We start from the raw sequence: 24,756 nt of genomic DNA, 5'->3' as shown, positions 1-24,756 counted from the left end.
CACACAGTGATGTCACAGTACAGGGATAATACACACAGTGATGTCACAGTACAGGGATAATACACACAGTGATGTCACAGTACAGAGATAATACACACAGTGATGTCACAGTACAGAGATAATACACACAGTGATGTCACAGTACAAGGATAATACATACAGTGATGTCACAGTACAGGATAATACACACAGTGATGTCACAGTACAGGGATAATACACACAGTGATGTCACAGTACAGGGATAATACACACAGTGATGTCACAGTACAGGGATAATACACACAGTGATGTCACAGTACAGGGATAATACACACAGTGATGTCACAGTACAGAGATAATACACACAGTGATGTCACAGTACAGGATAATACACACAGTGATGTCACAGTACAGGATAATACACACAGTGATGTCACAGTACCATATTTCCCAACTTTCGAAGAGCAGAAAGAGGGACAAAATGTGCCATGCGAATTTAGCTCCGCTCACGTTTATGTTGGCTCCACCCATTCTCATTCATTTTTCATCCAGAGGACGAAGATGAGTTGAAACCGGGACATAACTCCCAACGACCGGGACTGCGGGACAGGACACCGAACATACTCACCTGTCCCCAGCACCCTATTGTCCTCCGCCTGTCTGTTCGGTCTCATGGTGACACCTCATTTCTGGAAATCCTGTACCCAATTCGTCTTAGCAGTCACATGAGGTGCAGGACTCCCAGCAAGAAGGTGCCAGCACGAAACTGAATGGACACTGGCGGCGGACAGCGGGGTGCTGAGAACAGGAAGGTATGCTTTTTATTTTAAACCTACGGCCCACCACATGCGTTGCACCATTTCCTGGACAACATCTTTAAAGGATTTATCCATGTCTCTAATATTTATGGCCTGTCCTTAGGATTGGCCATCAATATTACATCTGTGGAAGACAGCCAGGAACTCTGCAGATGAGTTTTTCCAGGACAGTGCGGCTACAGGTAATAATGACAACTCTAGGAGCCGCGCTGTTCTCTTGCCATACAGGATGTAGCAGTGGGTTTAGATGCAGTGGTGCACATCGTATGGCGGGTGAGCAGCATGGCTCCCGATATGTTATTGCCTTTAGCCGCCCTGTCTCGGTACAGCTCATCTACAGGGGTCCTGGCGGTGGGTCCATAAAAACAATTCCACTGGTGGGCCCTAGACACCCCAGTCCGACCCTGCCTGCCACAACAGGACGCAGTAGGTTTTTGATGTTGAGGATTTATTCTGATTGACAGATTGGAGTCAAGATGGAGTTTTCCCTTAAAGTGAAGAAAATTGTCTTCAGCCGGATTAATGGCCTGTAACACTACCAGCTACTACTATTAATTATTAATTAATTAATTATTAATGATTTTATATATATATATATATATATATATATATATATATATATATATATTGTATACATATAGATTCTCTATCTATCCTTGCCACTGGAATACTGGCACACCACCTGGATACACTGCTCCTGTGACTGGCATGTGACTGGCATGCGGCTGATCAGCTGCGGCACCTGCACTGACTGTTATGACTTGTTATCATTTGAATTCTCGGCTCACTTGTTACTGAGCTGTCAGACAGAGCGGTAACAGGATTTTGCGTCTCGTGTTCCACGAGGAGCGACTTTGGATTGCGTTGGATAGCGGAGCCGCCAGGCACTTTATTGTTCTCTGTATTGTATTGTCGGCTGTTCTGTGTGTGTCTGTCAGTGGTTTTGTGTCTGTGTGTTATTTTTTTTGCAGGTACCATCTTCACCACCGATTGGTAAGTCCTAATCCACACACTATATACACTACACACAGGGTCATACAGCCATAGCACACAGTGTATATAGGCAGAGGTGACCTGTAACCAGTTTGGCCTCTATAGACCCGTCCATCACACTATAGATAACTAGCACATATACAGCGCCATGCACAGGGTTATTCTATAGAGGGCGCTGATGGACATATATATGGGTATATACTCCTCCATAAGGGGTCATTTTGTAACTGAACAGGGAAGCTGTCTGTATTCCACAAGGGGGCAGCACTGCTCAGCAGGGGGGGGGGGGGGGGGCAACCACAATGCCGGGCCCGTGTTCACACTGTGTTTTTTGCTCCAATTTTCCATGTGTCTGGGATAGTAATTGGTTACAGTGACGAGGTCATGTGACTGGTATGTGCTGGGCATGTGCTGGGCACTACCTGGCACATCTATAGTACTGGGCGCTGTTTTAACATCTAATGTGTCGTTGATTATATTTATTAAAACACTGTAAACCTGAAGACTGTTCTATATTTATTCAATATTAAATATTTATCCGATACTTTATGAATTCATAACTTCTGTTATTAACTTTTCAATTTATTGATCTTAATGCTCCGTGATGCAAATATGAAATTTTGAACTATAATTATAATTGTCATTATATTGGGCTCAACATAGCTGGTATATGTATCTTGTCTCATAGTTGTGTGCCTACCATTACGTATATGTGATCTTAAAGAGGTTTCTCCACAATTCCCCCTTATTCCCTATCCACAGAGAGTTACAAGCATCTGATCACTGGGGGTCTCACTAATGGGGAGTCTTTTTTTTTTTTTCTTTTTTTTTTTTGGGGGGGGGGGTGCTACTCTATTGACCATGTATTATAAATAACCTGTCCCCTTATATTCTATGGTTCCGTACGATTACATTGATACCACAAATCTGTAACTTTTGTATGTTTTTCTACTTTTGTGCAATAAAAAACGTTTTTTAAATAAAATAGTTATTTTTTGTGTTGTCGTATTACCAGAGAAATAACATCTTTATTAGAGATGAACAGCACGCACCCATAGAAATGAATGGAAGCATCTGTGACGCTGACTTTGCCGGTGGCCAGCCGGCGTCACAGGTGCTTCCATTCATCTCTATGAGTGCGTGCTGTTCGGATCGGCTGATCTGAGCAGTGTTCGCTCATCTCTAATCTTTATTTCCTAGCGTCGCTACAGGTCGGCTTGTTGTGGTGGAACAAGTCACATGCATGCAGGGTTCTTCTGTCCGCTTGAGAAGTCGGACATCTTCACTTGCGGACAGGGAAGGACGGGCACGGAGTGCAAAAGAACGCACCCGATGCCCATTGAAATAAATGACAGGTGTCACGGACACAGTTAGTGTCCGCTCTTAGTCTCCGTGACAGATTTTGAGCGGACACTTGGAGTGGACACTACCTGTCGAAAACCGACGGTAGTGTGAACGCTCCCTTAGATAGCTCCGGCTCACCTGAATGTCATATTTTGCCTTGGAAATTTCTGCCTCCATTGCTAAGATATTCATTTACTTGAGCAAACTGGAGCACCGAGGGCGGCTCTGTTGTTCCAAACTGCTGCCCCCCACATTGCTGTAATATGCCTCCACCTCTCTATGAGTGACAGGGAGAGCGATGCTGAAATCTCACCCGGCCCTGTGTTCTCACATTCACACTGGTGGATTAGAGCAATATGGGGCCTAGCAGTTTGGAGCAACAGAGCCGCCCTCAGTGCTCCAGACTGCTCATTTACATACTGTAAAAAATATTAATATCTCATCCATGGAGGCAGAAATTTACATAGGTCAGGCTCACCTGCAGGGTCGGAATGGCCCACCGAGGAACTGGGCAATCCCCCAATGGGCCCCGAGCCTTGACTATCAGTCCTCATTTCCCCAGTGCAGAAGCATTGGTCAAGGGCCCGATCGCGATTTTCAGGGGCCGGGTCAAGCCCCTGACCAATGCATTTGCCAAAATGAGCACTGATAGTGGTCAGGGGCTGGAAAGGTAAGTTCGGGGCCCCAGGCTGCCGGCAGCGCTGTAATGACTGTAATGGCCGGCTGCCGGCAGTTTTCCAGGGCCCTGACACACACAGAGGCCTCCTGGCAATGGTATACTTTCCCTATTAAAGGGGCTCTATCAGCAAAATTATGCTGATAGAGCCCCACATATGCTATTAAGGCACCGCTAAAGTTATATTAAACTACCCCCCCCCCTCGTTTTAAAATAAAACTCTAAAAAGGAATATGTGAATCTTACTGCCATTGAAAAAAAATGACACGGGTGCATGCGCAGTAGTAGTAGCATGCTACTGCGCATGCACCCCCGCCAATTTTTATCAATGGCAGTTCGCGAGTGCTGGAGGAAGATGGGACCCGAGGACATGGAGTAGGCATGGCTGAAGATGACGTCGACCTTGAATGTCCGCCCGCTGTGCATGATAGATAAGATTAACAATTTTTTTTTTATTTTAATTTTTTATTTTATTTTAAAACGGGGGGGGGGGTAGTTTAATATAACTTTAGCGGTGCCTGAATAGCCTTTTTAACAGGCTATTCACACATATGTGGGACTCTATCAGTATAATTTTGTTGATAGAGCCCCTTTAATATAGTGAGTATACATAGGGAGGACACCAGGGGCAGCAGCTTCACCTATCGTTGACATCTTATGAAGAGCTTTCCATGCAACCCGGACTTCCCCCCTCCCACTCTCAGCAGTGAGTTGTCTCTTACATCGCACCCTGTGGGGACAGAGAGGAGTCTGCTGCGATGCTGCACTTTCTGCTTCACAAATGTGAGTATATTTTTTTTCTTTTTTGGTAAAAAGTAATATTTAATATGTATATGTGTATATTTGTTTAACCCTTAAGTCCTATCATAGTGTCTATCATACACCACTACCATACACATATCATTATGATAGACACCATGATAGTACATAAGGGTTAAAGTATGTGTCTTGTATACTGTCTGAGTACTGTATGTTTGTATATATATACAGTATGCTATAATAAGAGCTCGTTCACATCTGCGCCCCAGCCTCCGTTTTGCCCGAAACTGGACAGGAGACGGAAACCTGCAGTCATTTTTCAAACCTATTCATTTGAATGGGTTTGGAAAGTGTCTGGCCGTGAGCGCCGGTGAGCGTTTTGTGCTCTCCGCGGCAAGACCGTTTTTTTTTAACAGGACACAAAGTTGGACATGCAGGACTTTGTGTCTGGCTTAAAAAAACGGTTTCGCCGTGGAGAGCACAAAACGCTCACCGGCGCTCACGGCCAGACACGGTCTGTCAAGTTTCCGTCTTCTGTCTGCAGAAGATGGAAACCTGAGAACAGAGACCGGGCGCAGATGTGAACTCAGCCTAATGTGTATGTATATATGTGAGTATATATAGTATTCATACATTCATATTAGAGATGAGCGAATATACTCGTTCGAATTCCTCCGCCGCATAGCACCTGGTGCATAAACACTTCCGGGGCATTGAATTTTTACTGCCCCTCCCACCTTCCCTGCCACCGGGAGCTATGTGTCAGAGGTATTTGATCAAGTATATTCGCTCATCTTTAATTCATATATGTATATATATGGCTTATATATGGTATATGAATGTATAGAAATGTATATGTGCTATAATAATGTATATGTGTGAGTATATATAGTAGTCATACATTCATATAAGTATATATTTGACTTATATATGGTATATAAATGTATATATGTTATTATATATATATACATGTGTGAGTATATATGAATGTATATGTATGAGGGTGTAGGTAACTGTTGCAGTTTTTGGAAATCGCAGTATGTCACTTATATCTACAGTGTCCCTATAGGTATAATGGAAGCAGAAAGTCCTCAGAGGAAACCTCTGTGGAGTTTCTGCAAAAAGCGCTGCAGGAAAAACCGATGCGTTACCGCCGGGGTTTTCCTGCAGCGCTTTTTTGCTGCAGGACGCTGTGTTAGGCCTTATCCTTATAGTGTGATGTACAGTATATTGAGATGTTAAAGAGAACCTTTCATGAGTTGGGGCACATGCGGTTTTACATACTGCTAGAAAGCCGACAGTGCGCTGAATTCAGGGCACTATCGGCTTTCCCATTCTGTGCCCCCGGTGAAGAGCTATCGGTGCTGGTACCATAGCTCTTCACTGTCAGAAGAGCGTTTCTGACAGTCAGTCAGGAACACCCTTCCTCATAGCAGCGTCTTATAGCGTTATACTATGAGAGCAGGGAGAAACGCCCCCTCCACTCCTGATAGTACTCGCCCATAGACTCGTTGCTGGGCGGTAAGGAACGCCCCATCCCCCTCTGAAAGTACAGCGCTATAGACTCTGCTGTGAGGAAGGACGGTCCTGACTTAGCTCTATTAGCTCTACTTCATCGGGCTAATAGAATGCATTGGCCAATCAGCGCTGGCCAATGCATTCTATTAGCGTGAACTGAGTTTGCACAGGGGTTCTAGTGCACCCTCGGCTCTGCTACATCAGATTGCTACATCTGATGTAGCAGTGCCGAGTGTGCATCAGATGTGTAGTTGAGCAAAACTGACTCAGCACTGCTAAGTCTCTGCATTCGCATAGGAATGCATTGGCCAGCCTTTGGCCAATCAGCGCTGGCTCTGCCGGAGGAGGCGGAGTCTAAGGTCGGACCTGAATGGAGACTGGTGTGGAGCGATCTTAGACTCCTCCTCCTCCAGCAGAGCCAGCGGTGATTGGCCGAATTCCGTACTCTGGCCAATCAGCACTGGCTAATGCATTGTATTGGCGTGATGAAGCAGTGCTGAATGTGTGTGCTTAGCACACACATTCAGCTCTACTTCATCGGGCTAATAGAATGCATTGGCCAGCGCTGATTGGCCAGAGTACGGAATTCGGCCAATCAGCGCTGGCTCTGCTGGAGGAGGCGGAGTCTAAGATCGCTCCACACCAGTCTCCATTCAGGTCCGACCTTAGACTCCGCCTCCTCCAGCAGAGCCAGCGCTGATTGGCCGAATTCCGTACTCTGGCCAATCAGCACTGGCTAATGCATTGTATTGGCGTGATGAAGCAGTGCTGAATGTGTGTGCTTAGCACACACATTCAGCTCTACTTCATCGGGCTAATAGAATGCATTGGCCAATCAGCGCTGGCCAATGCATTCTATTAGCGTGAACTGAGTTTGCACAGGGGTTCTAGTGCACCCTCGGCTCTGCTACATCAGATTGCTACATCTGATGTAGCAGTGCCGAGTGTGCATCAGATGTGTAGTTGAGCAAAACTGACTCAGCACTGCTAAGTCTCTGCATTCGCATAGGAATGCATTGGCCAGCCTTCGGCCAATCAGCGCTGGCTCTGCCGGAGGAGGCGGAGTCTAAGGTCGGACCTGAATGGAGACTGGTGTGGAGCGATCTTAGACTCCGCCTCCTCCAGCAGAGCCAGCGCTGATTGGTCGAGTTCCGTACTCTGGCCAATCAGCACTGGCCAATGCATTTCTATGGGGAAAAGTTAGCTTGCGAAAATCGCAAACTGACAGGGATTTCCATGAAATAAAGTGACTTTTATGCCCCCAGACATGCTTCCCCTGCTGTCCCAGTGTCATTCCAGGGTGTTGGTATCATTTCCTGGGGTGTCATAGTGGACTTGGTGACCCTCCAGACACGAATTTGGGTTTCCCCCTTAACGAGTTTATGTTCCCCATAGACTATAATGGGGTTCGAAACCCATTCGAACACTCGAACAGTGAGCGGCTGTTCGAATCGAATTTCGAACCTCGAACATTTTAGTGTTCGCTCATCTCTAATAACATGTCATTCCATTACACCAGCACCAGAGATCCTCTATAGAGCGGGATCTTCTCACCACTTCTTATAGATCCAGTAGATTACTACACATGGGAATAATATTACATGACACGGAAAACTAACCATTACCTGATCTATTGCAGTGGATCTACGTGAATGAGGACGACGGCCTCAGGACCCCCGAGGAGGACGATGTAAGTGATGTCTCCACATAGTCATATTATATCATAGAGATCCATATCTTATCCTTACATTCATCTGAAATAAAAGGATTTATACTCATTTGTGACTTCATCTTATTTATAGGGAACAACGATGGAATCGTATGAAGAGACTCCTGAAGAAGGAACATCAGAAGAGGCCTTGGAGTCAGCAGATGCGGAGTACGAAGAGACATCAGAAGAAGAGGCCTCAGAAGAAGAGGAGGAGGAGGAAACAACCTGCTGCGCCTGGTCCTGCATCCCAGTAAGACGGCTCCTCCGCAGCGTCAGGACCAGGATCGCCTCCTTCCTACATAGACGCTAGGTAAGTAAGGTAAGTATAGGTAAGTATAGTCACAAAAACATAAAAAAAAAAAAAAGTTAAGAAGTCAGATAGAAGATAATAATAAGAGTTACGCTAGGTTCACACCTGCGTTCTGGTCTCCGTTCTGTGCTTCTGGCATGCAGAAGACGGAAAGCACAGACCGGGTCCGGCCGTGAGCGGCGGTGAGCGTTTTATGCTCTCCGCCGCGAAATCGGATTTTTTAATCCGGACACAGAGTACTGCATGTCCGACTCTGTGTCCGGATTAAAAAACCCGGTTTCGCGACGGAGAGCGCAAAACGCTCACTGCCGCTCATGGCCGGACAGCTTTCTCACCCATTCAGATGAATGGGTGAGAAAGACTCCTGCAGGTTTCCGTCTCCTGCTCTGTTTTATGCAGGAAACGGAAACCTGCAGAACGGACACCTGGGCGCAGATGTGAACGAGCCCTGATAGCGGTCATATAGGATATAACCTAGACAATAAGTATAAATATAAAGTTATAGTAAAAAAAAAAAAAAAAAATCTGAAAAAAACCCATAACTAGAATATAGAATTGGATTTCAAAATGTAAGTTAAAGGGGTTTTCCAGGAATTGGGACAATGTGTATGGAGGCCAGAGGAGGTGTAATATATAAATACCCATCTCCCTATGCCCAGCGCTCTGTATCCACCGCCTGTGTCTGTTCAGTCTTTGCTGGTACCTGGATGCTGTAAGTCCTGCGTCCCACGTGACCGCTGACATCAATCAGTGGCTTCTGCGGCCGCTGGAGAGGGAACTGGTGACATCACTCACACCATCACCGGTTACTTACCAGCGACTGCTGCGGCTACTGACTGATGTCAGTGGTCACGTGGGACGCAGGACTTACAGCATCCAGGTACCAGCAAAGACTGAACAGACACAGGCGGCGGGTGACAGTGTGCCAGGGATAGGTGCGGGTGAGGCTTTTCTTTTTTTATTTTTCCTGGCCTTTGGTCCAATTCCTAGACAACCCCTTTAAGATAACAGTATGGTAAGGATAATCTAAGTATAATAATAAAAATAAAAATAGTAAAAAACTAACATAGAAATAGAGGTAAAATATAAGTATGTAATAAAACTATATCAGCTAGAAATTTTAGGTTAAGAATGAAATAACATAAAAATATTATAGATAGGCGAATAGTAGAAAATAGTAAGAAAAAAAAGAATATATATATATGTACAAGAAAATAAATAAATAAATATAAGATATATAGATTAGAATAACTGAAATTATATATTAGATAAGATATAAACTATAGGAATAAGTGTAATAACACAATATAGTATAAAAATAAAATTAAAAATAAAAAAAGCAAAAAAAAAAAAATAGGTGTATGATAAGATGATAAATAGAGAGATAGTTTAGTGTAAGTCTAGTATAAAATAATATAATATAATATAATATAGTATAAAATAAAAAAAATATAAAAAAAAGGAAAAAAAATAGGTATATAATATAAAATATTAGACATTATATATAAAATAATCTAGATATAACATGTATAAGATTAGCATAGGAATAGTAATGAAAAATAGTATAAAAATTGAAACAAACCTAGAATGCTAGAGATTATATATAGAATAGGATTATATACGGCAGGAATAGGATTAGCAGAGGTATAATAAGGACAAAAAAATGAAAATAAAGATGCAAAAACAATGTGTAATCTTAGTATAATATAGACTTGTATAGAGGGCATAGGTATAGGGCCACTTAGTGATAGCCATGACATATAATACAGTATAAGTCAGATAATATAGACATATTGTGTAGATATAATATATACATGTGACAGGGCCCCATCCAGTGTCATCACTGCAGTGAACCAGGGAGTAGCCGATCGCCAGGACTTGGGGTCAGGAAGGAATTTTTTCCCCCTTATATGGGGGTTCTTTTCGCCTTCCTCTGGTTCACACTATTTTATGCAGTAAATCCTATAAATTCTACTAGATGGTTTCTAATTATATTAGATTTATTATAGTAATAAAATTTAGATTAATTTAATTTAATTTATTCATTGTGTCTGTGGCTTCTTTATTGTGTGGTGTCGCTTTTTATAAAATCCTCTGAACACTCTGGTGGTTGGGGGCCAGAAAAAGGGGGTCATATACCGAGTGGGGGGCAAGAAAAGGGATCAGGTATCACGTTGTGGGCCAAAGAAAGGGTTGTATATTGTGTGGAGGCCAAATAAAGGGGGTGTTATACTATGTGGGGGCCAAATAAGGGGATTTGTTGATCTACCAGTGGGGGTGGGGGTCCTAATTAGGGGGGCCCCATCACACAACTAAAGATAGCCGGGTGGTTTATTTTTTTTTTGGGGGAACGACTTTCTATGGTTAGGGTCGCCCCGCTCTTTGGATCATGCCATGTGGGGCAGGGTCACAATATGACTGTTATACTGGAGAGGTATCGGTGAGTATTGAGGCAGAGGAGGTAAAGACAAGTCATCTGTAATAGGCGTCCAGGAGGGAACAACAATGGGATCAAGCCCAAGAATACCCCAAGTACTTTCCAAATCTGCCAGATGGTCAATGGAGATTCTTCATTTTTCATTATTGAGAGGCCAGAGGGGAAGAGCCAGGTATAGTCCCTCCAATACAGGGCGCATCATAAGACATTTTGTAAAGAGAATGGTGTTCTTGTACAGCGAGGATGAAGCATCACTATAGGAGATTATAGTTCTCCCCAGTTCTGCCATTGTTGAAATTACAACCAGATCACAGAACCAAGGAGAACTGGTGCCATGATCTGGTTCTGGTGGTGCAGGGTGTAGTGTGTGTGTGTGGGGGGGGGAGATGTGGGGTGTAATGTGGAGGAGAGAGATGAGAGAAGAGGAGTCCACTGTGGAAATCGCTGCCCAATACATGTCCAGCTGTCACCAAACAAGAGGAAGATGAGACCGCATGGACTATCAAACCACCCATCCCCCATGGACCATTAAACTCCCCACCCACCACGCAAAGACCATTAAGACCCCCATCACCCATCTACCCCACACCCACCGATACCCACACGCCCCAAACAAGAACGATGAGACCCCAAGGACACTTGAACCCCTAACCCGCACACCCCATACTCCTCCCCTCCCCCCCCAACCAGTCTTTGCTTTGGCAACACCAAACGTTTTTTTCTTTGGTAATGCTAATAAAGCTCTTTTGATTGATTGATTGATTGATTGATTGATTGATTGATTGAGATGTGGGGTGCAGGGTGTAGTGTGGGGGGAGAGATATAGGTTGCAGGGTGTACTTTGGAGTGGAGAGAACTGGGGTACACAGCGTTAGGGGGGGCAAACTGGGCAATTTCCCAGGGCCCCAGTCCTTGCAGGGGCCCACTGTCAGGGGAATACTTTCCTTATTAATATATAATAAGCAGTGGCATAACTAGGAATGCCGGGGCCCCGTGGCGAACTTTTGACATGCCCCCCCCCCCCCCGACTGATGCCCGCCGAAGACCCTGACCGACCCCCCCACATTCCTACGCTCTCTATTATTCCCCTTACTGGCCCCTGTACACACTATTATGTCCCATAGTGGCCCCTGCACACAGTATTATACCCCATAGTGGCCCCTGCACACAGTATTATGTCCCTTACTGGCCCCTGCACACAGTATTATCCCCCATAGTGGCCTCTGCACACAGTATTATCCCCCATAGTGGCCCCTGCACACAGTATTATGCCCCATATTGGCCCCTGCACACAGTATTATACCCCATAGTGGCCCCTGCATAACGTATTATAGCCCATAGTGGCCCCTGCATACAGTATTATCCCCCATAGTGGCCCCTGCATACAGTATTATCCCCCATAGTGGCCCTTGCACAGAGTATAATAACCCATAGTGGCCCCTGCACACAGTATTATGCCCCATAGTGGCCCCTGCACACAGTATTATGTCCCATAGTGGCCCCTGCACAGCGTATTATAGCCCATAGTGGCCCCTGCATACAGTATTATCCCCCATAGTGGCCCCTGCATACAGTATTATCCCCCATAGTGGCCCCTGCACACAGTATTATACCCCATAGTGGCCCCTGCACACAGTATTATGCCCCACTGTGAACACCTATGAACAATTATTATACTCTGGGGTCTTTTCAGACCCCAGAGTATAATAATTGTAGACCCGGGGAATACAAACATAAAAAACAATGTTACTTACCTATCTCCGGCTCCGCTGCAGTCCTCGGTTGGTGTCGGCCATCTTCTTTGATGTCCAGGACGTCACATGACCGGGACCTGCATTCTGGGTTATGTGACGTCCGGGAGCATCCAGAAGTAGGCCCAAACCTTCCCCGCAGTGTGGAAAGGAAAGTAACACAGTCTTTTATGTTCCCTTACCTCCCCTGGACGGCTGATCATTATACTGGGGGTCTGAAAAGACCCCCGAGTATAATAATGATGTTTGTGGGGTACATGGCTTCACTTAACGATTCCGGCCACTGCCAGGATCGGTAAGTAAATAGGGACCGTTACCGGCCTATTAAGAATCAGTTCTCTGGTTATCCAGGACCATTGTCCAACCTGCAGAGGTGCCAAGTATGTCATTGTAAGGCATCGGCACCCACAAGTGAGGAGTACATGGCTCCTAGGGAGAACCTGCTTACTGCAGCGTCCTATTACAGTGCAGGAAGAGGTTAATTGCTGGCTGGCATTGAGGGGGCATCTGCAAATACAAGGGGGCTGCTTATGTTCTTCATATGGGGAATGGAGGCAACTCTGACAGTCATGAAGTGTTTGGTGATGTGTGGGGAACATTATACAGTAAAAACAGCTATTTGTGGATTGTATTATGTGGGCAGAGGGGAATCTGGCAGTAAGTGGCTAATGTGAGAGTATTTAGTCCTGGTATAGCGGTCAGCGGGTGACGTGACAGTATTTAGTCCTGGTATAGCGGTCAGTGGGTGACGTGACAGTATGTAGTCCTAGTATAGCGGTCAGCGGGTGACGTGACAGTATTTAGTCCTGGTATAGCGGTCAGTGGGTGACGTGACAGTATGTAGTCCTAGTATAGCGGTCAGCGGGTGACGTGACAGTATTTAGTCCTGGTATAGCGGTCAGCGGGTGACGTGACAGTATTTAGTCCTGGTATAGCGGTCAGTGGGTGATGTGACAGTATTTAGTCCTGGTATAGCGGTCAGTGGCTGACGTAACAGTATTTAGTCCTGGTATAGCGGTCAGTGGGTGATGTGACAGTATTTAGTCCTGGTATAGCGGTCAGTGGGTGACGTGACAGTATTTAGTCCTGGTATAGCGGTCAGTGGGTGATGTGACAGTATTTAGTCCTGGTATAGCGGTCAGTGGCTGACGTAACAGTATTTAGTCCTGGTATAGCGGTCAGTGGGTGATGTGACAGTATTTAGTCCTGGTATAGCGGTCAGTGGGTGACGTGACAGTATTTAGTCCTGGTATAGCGGTCAGTGGGTGACGTGACAGTATTTAGTCCTGGTATAGCGGTCAGTGTGTGATGTGACAGTATTTAGTCCTGGTATAGCGGTCAGTGGGTGATGTCGCAGTATTTAGTCCTGGTATAGCGGTCAGTGGGTGACGTCGCAGTATTTAGTCCTGGTATAGCAGTCAGTGGGTGACGTCGCAGTATTTAGTCCTGGTATAGTGGTCAGTGCTACGAGATAACTCATTTGCATACCAAAGAAAACCGTGATTTCTACCGAACGGCAGCGTGGAGAAGACACCTAAAGGTACACTGGAGAGACATGGGGGATAGTGGGGTGCTTGTTAGTAATGTGAGGTACACTAGAGGGACATGGGGGGTAGTGGGGTGCTTGTCAGTAATGTGGGGTACACTAGAGGGACATGGGGGATAGTGGGATTCTTGTTAGTAATCTGTGAGTACACTGGAGACACCTAGGGGATAGTAACAATGTGGGAGGACACTGGAGGGACATGGGGGATAGTGGGATATACCTACATGTAGTTATAGCTGCACTCATTAGTTTCGGGTCTCTATTATACAATACTGTGAAGACCCAGTGGCTACGGTGGCCGCCATCTTTAAAGGCCCAGCATGTATTATTACGAGGGATGTCAGGAAGGGGTACAATTATTTAAAAAGTGATTTCGGAGTTTGTTCATGTTTCGCTGTTATTTTGTTGTTATCTCTTTTCTATTTTTCTTGCCCCATAAATACAATTTAATAAAAATCCAAGTGTAAATAGTGTTTTGTGAGTGTCATAACTTTAATAGTAAGAAATCCACTAATTAGCTAGTAAGATCTCTGCATACTGTAGTAGAAGACCTAGAACAGTGATGGCGAACCTTTTTGAGACTGAGTGCCCAAACTGTAACCCAAAACCCAATAAATTATTTCGGAGTGCCAACACGACAATTTAACCTTAAAACTCTGTGGATTCACAATTTCGGACCCACAAATTAGTTGTGTGAATGGGGCTTTACAGAGCTTGTACTGAAAGGTAAAGGTCTGTACACAGAAAGAGGGACAAAATGTGTGGCCACGGCACGTTTAACTCCGCCCACTTTTATGTTGACTCCACCCATTCTCATTCATTTTTTTTCATGTGCCCCCACACAGTATAATCCTCCTACAGTCACCCGTACACTATATGTCCCCACATTATAATGTTCCCTTCCAACTGCCCCACAGTATTAAGTCCCGCTCCTGGTGCCCCAGTTTAAACTGGGGGAAACATGAAACTGGAGCAGTTGGAGGGGGGCATTAGCAGTAGGGGTAGTTGGAGGGGGACACTAGCAGTAGGGGTAGTTGGAGGGGGGCAATAAGTTAATGGAAGATGAAAAGGGATATTAAACGGGGGGCAATTAGAGGGTTGAGTTGGGATACATGTAGGCGGCAGAACCTGTCCAAAAACTTTAATAAAAACAGATTTTTAACCCAAATTGCATGAAACTAAAGAGAATTGTGACAAATTGTCCATAGCCCTCAATTATTCCATTTGGGAAACGAAATTTATAAAAACAAGTTTATTTCATTATAGATCTTCATCTTGCCAGTTATTGTATGGCACTGTCTTTTCCTAAATTATACCATGTGACCGCCATATCACTCCATAGAGGAAGGTTCTGCTGAATTATCATGATCTCAGCTGACGTACACATATGAATAGAGTCAAAGTGTCTCCATTATGAAGATGACACCTACTACACAACACCAGGCCTATATTACACAACCTCCATTCGGGCACACATAATATAGAGGAAAATGGATTGATTTTTGTTTTTGATAGTCTGCGATCTAGTAAAGTTGTTATACAATACATTGTTTGTCTTCATGGTGCTCGACAAGTCTAAGATGTTGTATGTACGATGACGGCTGAGGAAACCAAGACCAATCAAGAGAAAACACTGTGGATGAATGTGAATGGGTTGGGTTCAGGTTTTCTCAGAACTTACTAAGAAATTTTCAAGATCACTTGCTGCTGTGGTTAAGGGGGCTGACCTTCACATGACAAGATGATTTATTTAAGTGTAAATACCAAATTTTCAATGCTTTTTAAAATACAGAGCCAGTCACAAGTGATTCAGAATGATAGATGCTCCGGGTGCATTCAGAATGATAAGCTTCCTCCGGGTGCAAGGGATCCACGGCAAAATGGCGGCGCCCGGTAAAATGGCGTCTTGGTTAGTTTAGCTTTGACCGAGGGGTTAATGCCCATGATCGGTGCTCGCACCAATCGCAGGCATTAGTGCAGGATCTCTGCTTTATAAAACAGCAGAGACTTGGCGGCTATAGCAGCCGCCATCTTTAAACACCCAGCATCCGCCGTACTCAGTGGTGAACCTAGCCTCTCTGCTGCCTGAGGCGGACAATGAAAAGACGCAGTTTATGTCTTGATCGTGTGCCTCAGGCAGCGGGGGGGGGGGGGGGGGGGGAGGGGGGCTGCTAGTGGTAACATTACAGTGAATACAATGCAGTAATATTTTGTGCAGTAATACTGACAGGAGACGTCTTCCCACATTTCCCGCCTCTCCCCTTTGGACCGCCATGACCACTCCTTCCAACTGTGACTTGACTCTGTAAAGTTTGCAACACAGACATCTTTGACTCCTCACTTCTCCACACACCCAACCCATATATATATATATATTTTTTTAAAATGATGTCCCACAGTGGCCCCTGTAGCCTATATTATGCCCCATAGTGGCAAAATAGACTGTGGGACATAATAGAGGTTACAGGGGGCCGCTGTGGGGCATAACGGTGTATGGTAACGGTATTATGCCCCACAGTTGCACACCCAATTATTATGGCCCACAGTTGCCCACCCAACTCTTATGCCCCATAGAGGCCCACCCATGAACTATTATTATACTCAGGTGTCTTCTCAGCCCCCCGAGTATAATAATCGTAGCCCTAGGGGAGGTGAAGGAGCATAATAAATATTGTTACTCACCTCTCCGGGATCCGATGTTAATCTTAGCAGGCTTCAAGCCTGTATGGTAATGTCCCAGACGGCATGTGGTCTGGGATATTACCATACAGGTCCGAAGTCTGTGCTAGCAGGCGTCCACGTTGCACTGCACTGGCATCCAGTAATGGCTAGACGTTTTTTGAACCGCATCAAAATCCGGTCCAAAAAAACCCCATGTGAACTTATGCTAAGATGTCTGGAACAACCTCCCTGCTGACTTCCAAAAACAGTGTACCTACAAGAACTGAAGCTGTTTTGCGAATAACTTGAAGCTCCTGGGCCCCATGGAAAAATCAGTAATGGGGCCCCTATTTGCATTGTGGTATATTCTATAGAGGGAAAGACCATATTGGGGCCCCTTTAGGATCCAGGGCTCAGCAGCAACTCCACCCTCTATGCACTAAATATTGATGGGATACATAAATAGACCTCGATGGGGGGTAGTAATAATAATTCGGGTAATTGCAATGACTCCTATTTCCAGGGCATTCATTACAGAAAGCCATTTTAGTTGTATCAATAGACTTCGGAGGATTTTTCTTTTCAGGCACAGCCGGTAGTAAACAAGCAGGATTGTTCTAATGGCTTATTCATTGATAATAATGTTCTAACCAGATTTAGTAAGATTCTATGGCGAGCGGGGTGTTTTGTCATTAGACGCTATAATCACAGCCGGCAGGCGTTTGATAGGGATCTCCGGCGCTCAAGGAGCATTAAGTCAGGTCACACATGTATCGAACTGGCAGCAAAATAGCTGCAAGCGAGGCCTCGAAATGTTTTACTGCAAATCAATATCCCTTTTCAGAGGTAAGGGCAATCGAAGTTATATGGCAGCATGTTAAATTAGCTATTTTACACTTAGTAAATATCTTCTCTTCTGGAGTATGTCATGCTTCGGTTTCCTTGTATCAGGCATTGCTGTTTGCAGATCCTAAACATATACTTGAACACAGCGGTGTAACCTGAGGGGGTGCAGAGGGTGCAGTCGCATCAGGGCCCAGGAGCCTTAGGGGGCCCATAAGTACTGGCGTCAGTATTGAGATTGCAGCTTCCATCTGGCCCATAAACCAAGGAAACTCACAGATTCCCCTAACCACACTAAGGTGGATTACACTCCTTAGCCCCGTGACCATCACTATCAAGAATCCGCTGTAGGGATGAAGTAGGGGGCCCCGGACAAAAGATTGCACCGGGGCCCACAAGACTTATATGCCACGCTTGAGCATCAAATTTTGGGACACTTCTGCCACACGTCTCTACCGTTATAGGATAAGAGCAACGGACATTAACCGTAGTAGAGTGACAGGTGGAGACGGTCCCCCCTTCATCAATGTTCATTCCCAATGATGCTCATGTAAAAAACACAACATCCGTTACATGCACAACTGTGTCTTACGTCAGAAATGTGACTGCCAACGGACACCAGACAGAGGGGGCTCAAGTCAGCCTCAGTCACTTCAGCCTAAGGCTGAGGCCCCACATTGCGGAAATGCTGCTTTTTTATGTTGCAGATGTTTATTCAGCAAATGCCAGGAGTACATTGAGCAGAAGGTAGAAGTATTAGAAGCTTCCTTTATATACCGTATATACTCGAGTATAAGCCGAATGTTTCAGCACAGTTTTTGTGGGGGGGAGGTCTATGACTAGTTGCAATAGTAATGTATAGAATCTCCCATAAAATAGTGAAAAAAAAACAAAAGAAGCTTTAAAAACATTATAATAAAAAAATAAAGTAAATGAAAGTTGTAAATCCCTCCCTTCCCTAGAATACATATAAAAGTAGAAAGTGCCCGGTCTACTGAATATAGGGGATCTGCAGTGCTCCTGTTCCGTCGGGAAGGGGTTAATAGGAGCACTGCAGATACCTTATAGTCAGCCAGGCTGAATTCCAAGTGGGGAAAAAAAAACAGTCCTCAAGCTCAGGGAAGGGGCAGACAGACAACCAAACACCCCCTCCCCTTCCCCAGCAACTACTGCACCCAAAAACTCTGACCATTTTAATTTTTGAAATTTTCCAGTAGCTGCTGCATTTCCCCCCCCTCGGCTTATACTCGAGTCAATAAGTTTTCCCATTTTTTTGTGGTAAAATTATTGGCCTCGGCTTATATTCGGGTCGGCTTATACTCGAGTATATACGGTATCCTATTCCTTTTGAAGCCCTTCTTGGCACTCAAAAAATTCAGCAAAATCTGCAACAAAAAAAGTTGTGTTTCCGCAACGTGGGGCCTTAGCCTAAGGGTCCATTCACACGGAGGAAAATGGTGAGGAATTTGGTGTGGAATTTTAGCGCTGAAAAGAAAGCCTCCCATTGACTTGAATGGGTTCCTTTTTCTGCTCAGAAGTCAATGGGAGGCTTTTTTTTTCAGCGCCAAAATTCCACACCAAATTCCTCACCATTTTCCTCGGTGTGAATGGACCCTAAACCTCTCTTTACACTCCACCACTTACTCTATCCCCAAACCCATTTCCCCCCATTAATTCACCTACTTCGCACCTTGCTGTACGCGAGACGATACCTTACCCAGACTTGGCCATATTTGCTATTGTTCACCATGTTCTAGGCTGAAAATGAGACTCCAAAGACCAATAGACAAGCACCACTACAGGTCCAATCGACCCCCCACATTTTGAAAGTCGTGAAACTTATTTACGCCAAACCGAGACTGACCGACGTTCCGTTAAAAACAAAATTCTGAGCTGTGGGTGGATTTGTTCTTCGTGGAGCCCACACATAGAGGTTTTCTGAATTCCAACCCAAACAACTTTTCACTAACAATATTTTCTGGAATGAAATCTCTATTTAACCTCCTAAACTTGATATGTGGAGCATCTTGTACGGATAATTAATTACCATATTGTAATCCTTCCGTCCGCCCACACACCCGATTATACAATAGTTTGCAAGTATTTGGCACTAAAATGAACAAACTTAGATGATTGCTTTAATTTGACCTTTTTTCCCTTAAAGAATACGTAGCTAATGTGCAATTATATGGCGGTATTATAACTAGAAGAATAAATACACACATTTTAGGCCAGGTTTGTATCTGTGCTGTGCTCTTTGTCATTCACGTCCACTGGGGGACCCAAACATCGGAGAGCCGGACAACTAAAACAGAGGTTACCTGCAGACAACAGTGGACCCCATTGCCTTTAATGGGGTTTGTCAAGTTTCCTCCATGCAGAACTTTTCTCTCTGACAATTTCTGTTGCATTCGGAAACAGTCTCCAATGGAGATGTGACCGTAGCCTTAATAATATGAGAATACACAGAGGATATTAATATTGAGCTGATAACAGAGTTTTTCCTGATCACATGGTCACCATGAGCAAAATTCTTGGGGTGGACGTCTCTTGACGTCAACATATTTGATGTTTGATACAAAATGTGATATTTTTTGTGAAAATCTTTCTTCCAAATTGTACACAGTGAAGTAGCTCAAGGACTTACATAGTTAGTACGGTTGAAAAAAGGCAGAGGTCCATCAAGTTCAACCGGGGGATGGGAAAAATCATGAAATTCTACACATTTCCATAACCTTCAATGCTATTTTGTTCTAAAAAGGCATCTAATCCTTTATTGAAGGTGTCAGTTGTGACCAGCTCCTGGGGTAGGTTATTCTACAGATTCACAGTGCTTAGAGTAAAGCATCAACTCCTGGGGTAGGTTATTCTACAGATTCACAGTCCTTACAGTAAAGCATCAACTCCTGGGGTAGGCTATTCTACAGATTCACAGTCCTTACAGTAAAGAACCAGCTCCTGGGATAAGTTACTCTACAGATTCACAGTCCTTACAGTAAAGCATCCCCCCTTTGATAAGTTATTCTACAGATTCAGTCCTTACAGTAAAGCATCAACTCTTGGGGTAGGCTATTCTACAGATTCACAGTCCTTAGAGCAGGGGTAGGGAACGCACGGCTCTCCAGCTGTTGCAAAACTACAACTCCCAGCATGCATACTTGCTCTGCTGTTCCCATGGAAGTGAATGGAGCATGATGGGAGTTGTAGTTTTACCAGCAGCTGGAGAGCCGAAGGTTTCCTACCCCTGCCTTAGAGTAAAGAACCAGCTCCTGGGATAGGTTATTCTACAGATTCACAGTCCTTACAGTAAAGAACCAGCTCCTAGGATAAGTTATTCTACAGATTCACAGTCCTTACAGTAAAGCATCCCCCCTTTGGTAAGCTATTCTACAGATTCAGTCCTTACAGTAAAGCATCAACTCTTGGGGTAGGCTATTCTACAGATTCACAGTGCTTAGAGTAAAGCACTAGCTCCTGGGATAGGTTATCCTACAGATTCACAGTCCTTACCGTAAAGAACCATCTCCTCGGATAGGTTATTCTACAGATTCACAGTCATTACAGTAAAGAACCAGCTCCCGGGATAGGTTATTCTACAGATTCATAGTCCTTACAATAAAGAACTAGTTCCTGGGATAGGTTATTCTACAGATTCCCAGTCTTTACAGTAAACCATCAATTCCTGGAGTAGGCTATTCTACAGATTCACAGTCCTTACAGTAAAGACCCAACTCCTGGGGTTGGTTATTCTAAAGATTCACAGTCCTTACAGTAAAGACCCAGCTCCTGGGGTAGGCTATTCTAAAGATTCACAGTCCTTACAGTAAAGACCCAGCTCCTGGGGTAGGCTATTCTACAGCTTCACAGTCTATACAGTAAAGAACCAGCTCTTGGGATAGGTTATTCTACAGATTCACAGTCCTTCAGTGAAGAAGCCTTGTCACCTCTGGAGAGGAGACCTTTTTTTCACAATCTTGGTACATTTTTGGCTCATTGTAGTGCATTTAAGCCATGCCCTCTTTTTTCTTACGATCCAGACCCATGAGTCTAGCTCAAACTAGATGCACAACATTGTGCCAAAGACGCGCCATGTTTACGCCCCATGCCTAGTCATAACCATGATAGTAAATCTGGGTCTGTATATAGATAAGGAGTTCCTGCTTCACATTTTATAGATGTGGATAGATAGGGGGTAGAGTCACATGAATCAAACAGTGTTTCCCCTTGTGAATTGGTGCCGAAGATGCAATGAAAAACTCGTATTTTTCCATAGCGTGCTGCTGCGTCTCGGTCCTGGTGTCTGATGGTGCTCTAGGGACATTCTGCTACATATGTAGTACTAGTAAATACTAATAATTGGGTTACAGATATTGCTTAGGGCTGAGGACCTTCAGCATCTAATGTCTTAAGTTATATTATGTTGCTAGTAGCTACAGTGTTGGCCAAAAGTATTGGCACCCCTGCAATTCTGTCAGATAATACTCAGTTTCTTCCAGAGAATGATTGCAATCACAAATTCTTTGGTATTATTATCTTCATTTAATTTGTCTTCAATGGAAAACCACAAAAAGAATTGTCAAAAAGCCAAATTGGATATAATTCCACAGCAAACATAAAAAAGGGGGTGGACAAAAGTATTGGCACTGTTTGAAAAATCATGTGATGCTTCTCTAATTTGCGTAATTAACAGCACCTGTTACTTACCTGAGGCACCTAACAGGTGGTGGCAATAACTAAATCACATTTGCAGCCAGTTGAAATGGATTAAAGTTTACTCAACCTCTGTCCTGTGTCCTTGTGTGTACCACATTGAGCATGGAGAAAAGAAAGAAGACCAAAGAACTGTCTGAGGACTTGAGAAGCAAAATTGTGAGGAAGCATGAGCAATCTCAAGGCTACAAGTCCATCTCCAAAGGCCTGAATGTTCCTGTGTCTACCGTGCGCAGTATCAAGAAGTTTAAAGCCCATGGCACTGTGGCTAACCTCCCTAGATGTGGACGGAAAAGAAAAATTGACGAGAGATTTCAACGCAAGATTGTGCGGATGGTGGATAAAGAACCTCGACTAACATCCAAACAAGTTCAAGCTGCCCTGCAGTCCGAGTTTGCCAAAGAAGAATGGTCTAAAATTCCAGCAGAGCCTTGTAAGAAACATTGCTGGTTACCGGAAGCGGTTGTGCCCAGTTATTGTGTCTAAAGGTTGTGCTACCAAGTATTAGGCTGAGGGTGCCAATACTTCTGTCCGGCCCATTTTTGGAGTTTTGTGTAAAATGATCAATGATTTGACTTTTTTTTCATTGCAAGCAAAATAAATGAAGATATTAATACCAAAGAGTTTGTGCTTGCAATCATTTTCTGGAAGAAACTGAGTATTATCTGACAGAATTGCAGGGGGGCCAATACTTTTGGCCAACACTGTATACTTACTTGTTCCTATGTGAAAAGTATATACAATTGCTGTGAAGGGTCTTGCACTTGAAATACACACGATCAGTTGTGATGTCATAAGAGAAACCCGAGTGTTGACCATGAATATTTAACAATGACAGATAAAGTTTCGATAGAGCATACAAAGGACTTGAGAGTGACCTGGAAAGACACAGTCCATGTGTGTCAGCCAGCTCAGCAATATCTTCCTGATGGTGGCATAATACACTTATTTTGAGCCATTCCTAACTCAAGTCTACATCTTGCCAGGCTCATTGTCCTTCTCCAGGGCCATCCAGATGGGAGGACGTGGATCAATGCCCACGGTGGCAGGAGAAGGAGGTGCAGATGAACCTTTACCAGAAGATACAGAAGAACAACTTAGTACGGGAGATGGCACCTTGGAGTTTAGTGGACGCAAGATGACACGACTACCCGCTTCCATATGCACACTTGCTGATCAGCTCTATAAGTTGTACCTGAGTGGCACAATGGTAAGTGAGTTACCTGATGACTTATATCAACTCCACAACCTACGCACCTTGGCACTTGACGCCAACAGATTACCTGAGTTGCCAGAAGCTGTATGTTCCTTGCCACATCTGGGTCGTCTCTACATAGGAGCAAATCGTCTTCAAGGTCTCCCCCCGGCCTTTGCACGTCTCCAGACTTTGCGTACTCTTTGGATAGAACGAAACTTTTTGCACCACTTTCCACGAGTATTACTGAACATGCCCGGCCTGAGATGTCTACAGATGGGTGACAACCGGCTGAAGAGTCTTCCAGGAGAAATTGCGACTTGTATGCCAGGTCTCAGAGGTCTCTGGCTCTATGGAAATAGACTGGAACGTGTGCCAAAGGTTCTTTTACGCTTACACGGGCTAGAGATTCTGGATCTAGACAAGAACAAGATTGCAATATTTCCAGACATGAGTGGCATGAAGGGACTGCGGCTTCTTTCTTATGACCACAACCCTGTGAATGCACCACCCAAGGTAGGAGAGACGGTGACGTTGGTTGGTGAGGGAGCTCAGGAGTTTATGGAGGAAAGGGAGGAGCGCAGAAAACAACTAGAGGAGGAAGAGATAGAAGAGCGAGAAAGAGAGCAGCAAGAGAAGGAAGCTCAAAAGGCGGAGGAGGTAGAAGGAGAGGGTGAAGAGGAAGGGGAGCAAGAAGAACAAAATGAAGAGGAGGTGGAAGAGCAAGGGAACCATTATACGGACCATTTCTCTGGTGATCAGGAAGAAGACTATTATCCAGATGAGGAAGGGTATTACCTGGAAGAGGATGAGGAGGGGTATTACCCAAGTGAAGGCGAGAACTACTATGTGAGAGGAATTTACTGACCAAAATTTGACTACTAAATGTCTAAAAGATATATTTGCTCAATGACCCTTAGACTGTGATAAAGATTATTCCATATTCCAAATTTTTTTTCCACTAACCCTTATCTCCTATCTATAGGATAGGGGACAACTGCTGGGACCCCCAGAGATCACAATAACGTGTGTGTGTGTGTGGGGGGGGGGGATCTCCTGTGTTAGTAGAGCTGTAGTGGAACCATGCTACATGTAATTCTATGGGACTGGTGGAGCACCATACTTGGTAAAAGTCACACATGTGGACTATTGCTTTATTCACTCAAGGGACATGAGGCTTCCATCCTTGAATGGTCCCTCAACCAAACTCAAGTCATTGTAAAATAAAAAGCCCCCCCCCCTCTAGTTCCCAATACTTGGGGCAATACTATCATTCACTGATAACAAGCAATGATCCTGAATACTGTGAAGTGAACCCCAAAGTTTATACACCCACAAGTGACCCATAACTTCCGATTGTGCATTGAGTGGTCTTTGCTTACACAAAGCTGGAAGCTCCTCATCAGTCTTCTTTAGTGATTGGAGAGGAGATATCACATTTCTGACACATTCACATTACTTACAATTTATTAACAGTATGAATACATGTGATTAATGAAACAAAA

General features: G+C 44.4%; 1 protein-coding gene across 1 annotated transcript; it reads left to right on the top strand.

The window, feature by feature from the left end:
- The first annotated feature begins 1,273 nt into the window (after window positions 1-1,273).
- On the top strand, window positions 1,274-24,118 carry LRRC10B (leucine rich repeat containing 10B). The gene is made up of 6 exons (XM_075283383.1): window positions 1,274-1,326; window positions 1,769-1,790; window positions 7,727-7,777; window positions 7,890-8,048; window positions 20,108-20,153; window positions 23,043-24,118. The coding sequence occupies exons 1-6, from the start codon at window positions 1,274-1,276 to the stop codon at window positions 24,116-24,118; spliced, it is 1,407 nt and encodes a 468-aa protein (XP_075139484.1).
- The last annotated feature ends 638 nt before the right edge of the window (window positions 24,119-24,756 follow it).

Source organism: Leptodactylus fuscus, chromosome 7 (assembly GCF_031893055.1).
Source record: "Leptodactylus fuscus isolate aLepFus1 chromosome 7, aLepFus1.hap2, whole genome shotgun sequence".
NCBI classification, from domain to species: domain Eukaryota; kingdom Metazoa; phylum Chordata; class Amphibia; order Anura; family Leptodactylidae; genus Leptodactylus; species Leptodactylus fuscus.
Note: the sequence above shows the minus strand (reverse complement) of the source record. Positions and strands in the feature narration are given on the sequence as shown.